Source organism: Geospiza fortis, unplaced genomic scaffold, assembly GCF_000277835.1.
Source record: "Geospiza fortis unplaced genomic scaffold, GeoFor_1.0 scaffold173, whole genome shotgun sequence".
Classification (NCBI taxonomy): domain Eukaryota; kingdom Metazoa; phylum Chordata; class Aves; order Passeriformes; family Thraupidae; genus Geospiza; species Geospiza fortis.
This window is the reverse complement of record NW_005054334.1, coordinates 3,789,332-3,800,802: the sequence shown is the minus strand read 5'-3', so window position 1 is coordinate 3,800,802 and position 11,471 is coordinate 3,789,332. Positions and strand designations below refer to the sequence as shown.

Sequence of the window (11,471 nt, the reverse complement as noted above, 5' to 3'; positions counted from 1 at the left end):
GACTCCAGCGAGGCCGGGCCGGCCCCAGGGCGGCGGGCGCGGCGAGGCGGAAGAAGAGGGCCCCGGAGCCCGGCAGGAACAAAGCCACGGTGAAGGGCAGAGTCGTGAAGTCGGCGATAGGTGAGTCCCGACCCCTCCTCAGCCCTCGCACCGGGGACCTTTGTGGTGTTCCGTAGCCACGCTGCCGGTTGCTGTATCCATCCCATCCCGTCCCATTCTCCTGCGTGCCCTCTTGGTGTCGCCCTATTTTGTGTCGCTCACTTCAAACATAGCCTGGTTTGTGTGTGCACCCCTATCCCTGTAGCGGTGTCTTTCCTCCCGAGGCTTTGCTGATCCTCCTCTGTGTCTCCTTGTGAGCTGCCTGGATGAGCAGCTGATGTGTTTTGTCACTTTCTGCTTTGCCCCAGAGGAGTACCATAAGAAGAAGCCTGTGAATCACTTGAGAGAAAACCTGCAGTACATGTTGAAGGGACGACTTGTTGCAGACAAAGCCGTCACAGAACAAGTAAGACTGTAATTTTTTTGGGGATGGGGGTCTGTTTCCACAGAGGAACACAGGTGAATGGGAATCATCCCTGGATCTTCCAGATTTATACCTTACACAGAAGAGTCAGGTTAAGTTTCTGTCTGCAGATGGCCTTGAGGAATTTCTGTGTGCACTGGCAAAATAACTTAGTGAGATTTAAACTGATGTTGAAATGTTGCTAACATCCCTATGATGTTCTCTGATACTAGTGAAAATCATAGAATCAGATAATGGTTTGGGTGGGAAGGGACCTTAAAAAATCATCCAGTTCATCATTCACCCTGCCACAGGCCACCCACTACATCAGGTTCCTCAAAGTATCCTGACAGTTGTTGGCTTTTCTTAATTACCAAAAATACTTCATAGTTTCAGCTGGCAGAGGTGCCCTGTGTAGACCTTCTCATTACTGTTGATCAAACTGGCCTTCTCCATAGTTGGAGGCTGATTAACGAGGAAGCAGATGTGCTGCTGGCTCATCTAATAGGAATTACTCAGCTTCCTAAATGGTGTTTCTCATAACTTGAGAATTTCTTGAATGGTCTTCCCCAAAAGGTAGTCTCATGCCAGGATTTGAAGAGAATAATAGATGACAGTGCTAGAATCTTGGGCTGTTTTTAGGAGATATAGGCTTTTAACTTATATAAACTAAGAAAGTGGTTTAGGCCAGTGTTCCTCAGGCTGGAGATTGTGACAGGAGGTGACAGTGTATTAGAAAATGCTGAGGGAATTCCACCAACTTGTTGGTTTTTTGGTTTGTGTCCTGGAGAGACAGGAGAAAAAAGAAGGTAATAGTTTCAGAAAATTCTGAATTGAAATCCATGTTCTTATCTCTGTGACAATTACTAGAAAATAGTTTTCATATTTGACTCCAAATAACAAGTTGGTATCTGCTGTTGTCCCAGTGACCTGCTTTGGTTAACATCAGTGGTTTGCCTCTCACTTTTCTTTGGAGGCACTCTGGAAAATAGCAGGGTTCTTGTAGAACAGCAGGGGTGCTGCAGGTGAGCTTGAAAATCCCTGTTTTGTGGTTTGGTGTGGATAACAATGACAGTTGTTTTTTCCATTTCTGTATTGTCTGAAGGTTCTTGCTCAGAACAGAGGCAGGAAGTCCAAAGATCAGCCTCCAGAGAAGACAGAAAAGAAGAAGCCTGAAGGCACTGTGTTTACTGAGGAAGATTTCCGTAAATTTGAGAGGGAATACTTTGGGATCCCATAAACATCGTGACAGGGATTCTTGCAGTCTTTCTGCAGCTTCTCCAGTCTGGCTCTCAGGCCTGGCCATTTCCTTGGCGTGTTTGAGATGGCACATGGGGGATGTGCCTCTGTGTGGGACTTGCAGAGCAGCTCTGCCTAGATGCAGAGCTCGTTACTGGCTAGCTAAAGCCACAGAGGTGCTCTTGACTCTGAGGCGTGTTCTCCTTGTAATTATCTTCCTGCAGCCAACATGTCTTGCATTCTTGATGTAGAAGGGTGGACCAAGCCAAATAAAAATCTTTTTCCCCTTCCTCAGGATATAAGGCTCCTGCTACCTGTGTTATTTGGCAGGGAGTGTTGAAAGTGCTGTATCTGAATGGAGAAATGTTTTCAACCAGCATTAAGAAAGGAAGGATGCTTTGAAAGACTGTTAAACTTGAGTAACCCTGCAGTTTGGGTTGTGATTACAGCCCCTGTCAGGTCTGTCAGTCATTGCAAAAAGTTTTTGTATGTTGTTTGATTAAATAATTGTTGCAGACACTGTCTCTCTTTGCCTTTGTAGTAGTGATTATTATGACAGGTGATGAAGATGAGCCGTGTCATTGCTGTGATCCAAGCATTCCTCTTTAGGATGACTCAGTAGTGTGAATGGCCTCTCCAATTCATGTTAACACATGTATTAAATCATCTCTCTGACATGCTTAGGTCTTCAGAGAGTGCAGCTTGGAATGGAGATGACTCCTCTATTTTGGCTACTCACAATCTTCCCTTTCTCCAAGGAGGAGCTCTCACACGGAGAAAGTGTCCTTTGAATGTTTATAGCTGAGTGTCCCACCAAGATGTAGCCGTGCCATCAGGGCACCACTGCTGAGTGTTGCCAGGTCCTGTAGCCAGGAGGTTTTATGACCCAGATGTTAGTCATGGCATCAGATTAAAATCTGAGGATGAGCATGTGTTGCTGGGTTGAAGGGAAGTTGTATTCTCTCAGACTCCCACTAAGTTCCCAGCTGTAACAAACAGACGGCCCTGCAGGTGGGAGTGTTGTTCCACAAACTTCCTCACTAGACCACTCTAAATGTGCTTCTTGGGTGGCTCTGCCACTGCCTTATCCTGCCCCTTACCTAAAAAGATGGAAAATGTGTTCTCTTTGTATTCCCTTGGAGGAAAAAAAAAAAAAACAGCTAAGGAGAAGGACTAATGCCAAGCTTTGGTTAAGCTCAGGAGTTGATTACAAGGGGCCTGTCTGACCTGAGCAGCAGCTGCTTGATGCCAGCACAGGCAGGAAATCACTTATCCTTTCCCTGCCCTCTGATTATAGTTCCTGGTGCTGTCATATTAACTCTATACCTCCTCTGTTGAGGTCTTTTCCTGTTGTGTGCATAGGAGGAAAGGTCACTTGGATATATGAGTTCCAGACAGGGGGAATAAATAGTGAATGTACTGAAGTGTGTGTACTGGAAATTGGGTAATAGCACGTGGGAGAGGATGTCTTGTAATAGGATCAGATTCAACAATCTGCAGCCAGAAGTAGTTAAGTATAGAACAGTTCAAAGAACAGTTCCCTTTTTTTAGTTTGTTCTTACTTCCAAAAATTAAAAAATGTGGGGAAAAAAGCTTCTTAAAAGAATGGAAGCACTATTGTTTGAAAAAATAGTTGAGCAAAATATGTATTCAGCACATGTCTCCCTAAAACTTCTGCACTGTGTGCCTGCTGCAGTGCATGTGAGCTGGCCTAACACAAGCAGCTCTGTGTGGAGCTGTCATGAGGATAATTAACTGTGTGAAAAAGCTGGCTGTGCCACAACTTGACTGAAGGAGGTAGATTTCTGGGCTGTTACTTTGTTTTAAGCCTTCATCTTCAGTATTTGGCATTTCCTATGACCCTACAGAAGTCCTTCATGTCCTTTCCTGCTCCTCCTCCACCCATTCCTCCTACACACTGTTGTTTCTGTGGTTGTTCAGCTCCTGGGCCCTTCTCCTGCCGGCTGAGGGAAGCAAAGCCATCCTTCCTCGCTCCAGAAAAGAGCAGGAGGGTAATGTGGTTCAGTCTCTTTGTGCAAAACCCAGCCTGTTTGTTTGCAAATGTAAGCAACAGGAAAGTTCTTCTTTCAAACTAATGAGGAACTTTAAAGTGGGGCCCAGAGCAGTTCTCCATGGGAATAATAATACCCAGATCAGTTGAGTTTCAAAATTGGGTGGCAGCTCTTATTGCTGGCTGGAAAGACCATTAAGGCCAACACAAGTAATCAACATACTTCTTGAGGCATTATGTTGTCAAGGAGAGTAAAGCTACCTGACAGACTGAATTTTGCCATTTGAAACTAAACTTGATTGTAGAGTCAGCAGTATCCTTAAATAAATTAAATTTGATTTTGTGGGAGGAAGAAAAGGAAGCAGAAGTGAATGGTGGCTGATAGAGATACCATCTGCAAGGGCAAACATCTGATATGTTGCAGCCTTGACTTTTCCCCCTCTCTGGCAGGGTATGAGCTCCTAGGAAAGAAGAACAATGCCACCTGAATACTGGGTAGGTAAGGACAGGTAGTACCCCGTGAAAGGAATGTCTTCAAAGGAGAGGGAAGAACAGGTCTATTCTTCCTGTTGCACAAGCCTGGTGTTAAGCTGAATCCAGGCACCTGCTCATACTCCCAGCTGTCTCTCTAGCCATGCCCAGAGGATGCCAGCTGTGCTGGGACCCCAGGAGGTGGCTACCTTGGAGCAACCACCTGTAAGTGTTTGAGGCCAGACAGGATGGGGCTTCAAGCAACCTGCTCTAGAGGAAGGTGTTCCTGGCAGGGGGGTTGGAATGAGATGATCTCTAAGGTCCCTTCCAACCCAAACGATTCTATGATTCGTTATCTTTGCTCTTTGCAGCCACATTTCTCCTCCTGATGGAAGAGACAAGAAGGGGTTAAGGAAGCAGCAGCTGCTGTGGCTGCTTTTCCTAGATGGCCTCCAACCTGTTTCCCACGCTGGAAGCTGAGGGCTGCAGGCCACAGCAACCTTTGGACCTGCTGGACAGCATTTCTGTCCCGCACATCTGCGAGCGGCGGTGCGGGGACGTGTCCCACTGCTGCCGGGCCAACGCCGCGTGCTCGCTGAGCTCATCAGGCTGCTGGCTCCCTTCCCAGCTCTGCGACACCAGCTGAGCATCCTGCAGCAGAAAATACAGGCAGCTGAGCTAGGGAATGGTGAGGGTGCCATCTTACAGGGCATCTCCACCCACACGCAGCAGGGAGTCGAATGGGCAGCAGTAGCAGCAGCTTTAATATGAATGCAAATAAAAGCTCTGGAGTGTTATTAGTGTGGTAGAACCTTTCCAGGGAAACTGTTTAGAATAGTTCCCAGATGCTCAGCCTTGAGCTAGCTTAGTGTGAATAAGATTCATCAAGCCTCTTAATGGCCTATTGCTCCCTTGTTATGTGAATGGAAAGCAAAAAAAGGAAATTTGTTCCAGTGGGTACAAACTAATGTAAACCCATACAGCCTCTGCTGTATCAGCAAGTCTTCACTATGTGTGTGTCAGAGAGGGGAGGACTGCAAATGTAAACCAACATGTTTGTTCAGGACATCACCTTCTTGCCTCTGAAATGACATAGCAGTAACAAACCTGGCTGCCAATGAACTTGCTCAGGCAAAGGAGATTGAAAACACTGAAAAAGCTATAGGGGAAAATCAAGGGGGAGGGGGAGAGTCCTAAAAACCTTAGCCAATCTTACCCTCTGGTGTTTTTTTCCGTGACTGCCTTACATTTCAGTCTTGTTGATGATCAACACAGCATGAGCACCTACAGCACTTACAGGCTCCTGAAAGCTTCAGGAAGGAGACTGGTTAATGTTAAAAAGGGTACACAGCAGCAGAGCCCTGAATAACTCAGAAAAGTTACAGTGAAAGGAAGTTCCTCATTTTAAGACATAAAGACCCATCAATTCAAGTCAAAATGAGGAGTGTGAAAGGCAGACTGCCTATTGTCTGCTTACAGCTCAAAATGTGCAACTCCAGCCAAGGCAGGCTGAAGGGTTGGTAGGTTGGAGAGGGATTAAAGGTTTGCATGTCTATCTGTAGTTATGTTAAATAGGATTAACAGAGCCAACCACTAACTGGTGGGGGTGGGGGACACAAAAAGCATGAAGGTTGATCTGCAGCTGTCTAGAGGGTTACACACACCTTTTTCAGAAGAATAAACTGTTGGCAGGACTAAGCAGTAACACAGCCAAGCTGGTCTGTCCTGAGCTGCAGTGTTTGCATGCCAGCAAGATCATTTATCTCCTTTAATGGGAGGCAAAGACCAGGGCTCTTTCTCCACCTGCCTGCACACTGCAATGGAGATGCAGAGGAGTTTCAGGACTAGGAGATTCTCTGCCCTATATAAATGAAGCTGACACATCTGCTGCACCTGGAACTCCTTCCAGCCATTCCTTAAAAGGGTGTGTGCCTGCAAAAGAGAGGAAGACAGCAGCTGAAGGAGAAGTGAGAGGTGACTGGCCATCACTTGGAGAGCATGCATCTCTGTAATAGGGAAACCGGAGCTTGTGGGTGCAGCCAGCTTCCTTCATTCAGTGACTTCATTCACTTCTGACACTGCATGACTGCACTGAAAATAATGCAAAGACTGTATAGCTGGGATACCTGAGCAGCCAAAATAGTATTGCCTAGGTCAGGGGACTGAATTCCTCTGTTAATTCACAGGGCCTGAAGCATTTCAATGAGAAAGTCAGCAAAGGTGAGCACTTCTGGCCCAGCAAGGGATGGTCACGTTAAGAACCCAAGATGGCCTTTGCACTGGAAATGAAGTGTAACAAGAGTTTATGTGCAGCACTGCATGGGAAGGCTGTGAATATAGCAGGACAGAGGAAGGTAGGATATCTCAGAAGCTATTTGGACCATACTGAGAAAAAAATTAGTATGCACAAGATGGAAATTATGCCTATAGGAAGGACAATAGAGATCCTGTTTGGGGTTTTTTTTGTTGTTATTGTTGGTTTTTTTTTTCCCTGAAGGCCTAAGTCTATGGGAAGATTAAAAAAGCTGGTGTTCTTCTGGCCAAAAAACTATAGATTTCCTACCCCCCAAAAAAGGCTATGAATGGACTATCACTGTGTGAAACTGCATCAGAGTAAGCCACATTTTCTTTGTATAGTCCAGCTTGGGAGCACTGGAGGAGTACTAATCTCCCAAAGGACAGCCTGTCCTTGCAGCTATTTCTGGGCTTTCTGCCAGGGCAAAAGCTATTTGAAAGATTTTATCATCATTCTTTCTTCATTCCCCAACACTGCAGCTGTGGATTTATTTTTGTAAGCTTGCTGCAAAGGTGCATCTGATTCTCCACACGCATGTGAAGAAGTTGTCTGCAGTGATGGTTTCCCCTTTTCCTTTTGAAAGGAGGGCATGCACCTGGGTCCCTCTAAAGGCAGGGTGAAGAGGAAGGTAGTTATAAATATTATGATGACAGCAGAAACAAGCTTGTGAGAAGGGGCTTTGCGAGCAGTGAACTGTGAGAGGTTGGCTGGTTATGTGGGGAAATGTTGGACTCCTGTTTACCACAAAGCACAAAATTGGCTGAGGGATTGGAGCCTGAGGGTCATGCACGCTGTGCGTGTGAAGTCTACCTCACTGCCCTTAATTCAGAGGAAAAATAAGTGAGACAGAAATCTCATCAGCTGTGCCAGTTTCAGATTCAAACAGCTTTTATATAACACAGATTGGGGGAGTTCTGCTGTTTCCAAGGATGTAGAACTAGGCTCCTCCAGGGGTAAAGCCTGCATTTCATGCACTACAATCTAATTTTGGACATGGTATCATGCTCTATCCAAGATGCAAGGAATCAGTTGAAGAGCATTTGTTCTGTGAGGCTGTGAGAAAAAGGAGAGGGCTCCTGCAATTTGCAAAGTATAAAATCAGTTACTAGGCAGGAGGCTAGCAGACGTCTTACCCTTGTGGGCTGGAGCTTGTGACGGTGTCCTGGGTGTTCCTTGGCTCCTGCTGCAGGCTGGACAAGCTGCTGGGCTGCAGAGCCAAGTGGCGTGATGCTTGCTGTGCCTAACTGAAGCCTGGAGGAAAAGTCTAGATAAAAAATGCAGAGGAAGAGTCAGCCCTGATCTCCAGCCCTTGTAAAATCTTAACTAAGTTACTAAGTATGGAAACACAGCGTCATTTCAGCAGGCGTTGCAGGAGATTGCCATATGGGCTGCCTCTGCAAAGCCACAAGCTCAGAGCCTCAGCAAGCCCTGACAGTGCTGACTGCTCTTAAGGGCAGGCTTCTGACTCTCCAGCAAGGAGTCCTGTGAAGCACACACAAGGCTGCAGAGAGCAAAGCAGCATGGATGCATCATGCATTCCTCCTCACCTGTTACAGCTCTGATCTTCCTTCCCTGGAGTGAGTGTCATTTGGTAAATTGGACCTGCATACCCTCTGCAGGGCTGTAGAAACCAGAATCATGAACTTACTGGCCAGCTCATCTGCCTGCAGAGCATGAACGCGGAGAAAAATTGGTTTTAGCCACAAGTGGCGCACTGACAGTCCTGCCAGGGTATTTATCCCCTCCCCACCCCACAGACAAGGGTGGGGAGGGGATAAATGTGCTGCCAATTTTTTCAGGCTTCAGGAGAACTGAGTACGGGTAGCAGAACACAGGAGATGCTCCCTCAGCCCTGGCTGCTGCCAGCTGTAAGCAGAAGTTGCTATAACTCTAAGGGAAGAGGAGGTGGTTGCCCTGTGGGGGGAAAGGGGGAATCAGTGTGAGGAGGAAAGGGGGGTTTTACCCTGCACAGGGAACCCACCAGCTGGTAGACTCACAGTCACTTTTCTGTGGCTCAACCGAGACCAAGCACAATTGACACCTCAGGTGCAATTTTGATCAAAACCTTGGGGCTTTTCTGCCTCTAATTACCCCCATCCCCTAACCTGGCTGATACAGCTCATTTGAAGGACACCTATTACATTGGTCTACCTGCTAAACCACAACAGCGTCCCTGGTCCCTGCTTGCAGCCTCCAGTTTGCAGTGCATCCCATTCATATAGTACCTGGTCACCAGTGCCCTCATCCAGGAGGCTAGAGACTACTCAAATTGTCTCATGATACCAAGGGGAGGGTCTTAGTTATCCACCCCCTCCAGTGGCACAAGCCCTACCTCCTCCTGATGGGGAGCCTTCTTGTAATTTACGTAGCACCCAGGCACAGCTGTAAGCACAGACAGGTGCCACTGAGGGCCTGGGCCACTCAGCCCTCCACGGCAGCAACCAGCTCCTGCTGCCAGCAGCACCATCCATTGGCTGGAGCAGCCTCGGCACACCAGGGCCCCCAGCTGTTATCCCACCTCACCTAAGGGCTTGGGCAAGGAGCAGGGATGGACTGCAGCCCTAACCTGAGGGCTTAAGGAGCTCAAAAGTCAGAGACCATGACCCCCAGCAGGCTGCAACTGGAAAAACCATTCTCCAAGGTTCCCTTAAGGAGCTTTACCCTCCCCACCCCAGCACGGCCTGGAGCCCTGATGTCACTGCACTGCATGTGTGTGCCAGCCAGGCTCAGATGGCCAGCACCTGAGCCCAGCAGCTGAGGAAGGCACACTAGTCGCATGTCCATATGCCAAAGGGATTAAGCAGTGTTAAATGCGCTATCAGTGGCCAAAAAAAAAAAAAAATTGAGCATAGATGAAGTAGTTTAAAAATGGCACATCCCAAATCCTTAACACTCAACACCCCCACACAAACACAGGTGCTCCAGCACATCAGTACCTTCCCTGCACAGCTGAGGCAGGACTAGAGCTGAACTAGTTTTATGGATCAACTCGGCTATAGCCTCGGTCAAGGCAAATTTATCTTTAAAAATTTGACTGATCAGGGGCTGGCTGCAGACTTTCACGCCGATACAGGAACACAACCCATCAGTAATCCCATCCACCTGGCCCAGTTCGCATCAGTTTGACACTACCAAGCAACAGCCCCTGCTCCAGTTTGGGCACTAGGGAGACCCACAGGCATTTGGGTTAACAGCAACCCAAGGGTAGTTAACATTGGTGCTTGCTCTGGACTCATCTCCTAGCAAGCTTTCTTGAACCAGTGCTCACAACTTTATTCCGTCCCTGGACCCTCTTCTTCCCTTCAGAGAAATACCCACGTCTGACAATAAGCACCTCCCACCACACGGTACTACTGATCTTGCATCTTTCATGAACTCTCTAATCTCACTTGTTTTAATGGGTTTATGAATTTGCTGAAAACCCAGAGGCACCTCAGTGTGACGCCCTTACTTTAGAATACATGTGAATTGTGGAGGGGCCAGGTCAACTGAGACACTTTACACACGCTCCAGTTCCAAGCACTCTGTGCACTTGCACTGCATCCACACCCAGAAGAAGCAGCACAAGTGACACACTGCACTCACCAGACACACAATAGCTTCTTGTGCTTGTACTTACAACCAGGTGTGGTTCAAGTCATGCCAGTTTTACAGGTACCACTCATCACACACCATCATTGCACATTTACTACAAAATTATTTATTAGACAGCAATACACAGCTTTAGCAGGAAGCTTATATACATGCACACAACACTGCTGACTACCCTACTCGGGGACTCTAGCTCTTTTGCCCTTGGCCTTGCGGACCTCTTCTATCAGATCTTTTAAGTACTGAATTTCCTTACTAAGGGAATCTGCTTTCTCCTTCAGGGCCTGGTTCTTCTGCTCCAACTCTCTGCACTCCCCAGACAGTGCCTCCTGCTCTGCCCTCTTTTTCTGCCGGTAACGTGTGGCAGCAGTTTTATTCTGCTCCATCTTTTTTAGTTTCTTATCAATTTTCTTTTCTCCTTTCACCTTTGCTGACACTACCTTCTCTGCAGGGTGATCGTATGGTTTGGACCGCACAGAGCCACAAGGGGCATCTGCAGGGAACTGGTTGCCATTGGGGGATCCAAGTGAATTGGTGGGGCTGTGTTGGGGGGTTCCCAGGTAGGAGTCTGGGCTCATGCATATTCCACTATCATCTGAGTGGTTCTCATCCTCTTTCTCAGACTTGGTGATCACCACCACCACAGTGGGGTACTCCCGCTTTCTTTCTCCTTCCAGAACATCCACTTCACTTCCTAGTTCTAAACTAAATGAGTGGTCAGAAGTGGAGGTCAGGGACCCTGGGGAGAGGGGAAAAGACCAAAGGGAAGCCAAGGGGGCCATTGGATCTGCTCCAACAGGGAATTCAGGGAGATGGGTGATTATGTTATTCATCAGTGGAAGTTCTTTGTTGTGAAATTCCTGGATGGTAGCATTAAATAGATCACACGTGTCTTCCAACGTGGCCATCAGCTCGTCTGGTGAGACGGTGGCTTCCAGATGTTCCATACCTAACAGGGCATCAAAATCAAATTCCTTCAGATCCATCTTCTCCACCATCCACTCCATGCCAGAGAAGGCATCCTCTGCACAATACAGAAAGTAAATTACCACTTCAGTAAACCATCACACAGTGCAACTCAAGGTCATGAAAACAATCTACCAGTCTGTCATCTCAGCATCTTTCCTCTCTCATGTATTATAGCACAAAAAGGAAACCATCAGGAAAAAAATACTCTTTCATTAAGCTCCTAAAAACTGCAGGGTACAACACAACCAGCTCTTGTGACATTCCAACCCTCTCATTTAAATACCAGAAGAATTCAGGGACATTGACAACACACAACCATTCTTTCTTACTGTTACCTCTGCCAAGAAACAGAAACAGCTGGTGTGTTAAGGCCAGCACAAGAGGCACTATAC

At 47.2% G+C, this 11,471-nt stretch overlaps 2 protein-coding genes across 2 annotated transcripts in view; one reads left to right on the top strand and one right to left on the bottom strand.

Moving 5' to 3' along the window:
- Positions 1-5: 5 nt before the first annotated feature.
- On the top strand, positions 6-2,265 carry RPS19BP1 (ribosomal protein S19 binding protein 1; the record flags this gene model as incomplete). The annotated part of the gene is made up of 3 exons (XM_014307355.2): positions 6-120; positions 408-505; positions 1,608-2,265. Coding segments are annotated over 3 exons (348 nt in total), but the record flags the coding sequence as incomplete, so codon positions are not given.
- Positions 2,266-10,196: 7,931 nt separating this feature from the next.
- Positions 10,197-11,471, bottom strand: part of ATF4 (activating transcription factor 4) — a 2,659-nt gene continuing 1,384 nt past the window's right edge. Inside the window, exon 3 of the mRNA XM_005421855.1 lies at positions 10,197-11,134. Within this exon, the coding sequence (XP_005421912.1) occupies positions 10,287-11,134 (848 nt within the window). The 3' untranslated portion in view covers positions 10,197-10,286. The remainder of the gene's footprint in view (positions 11,135-11,471) is intronic.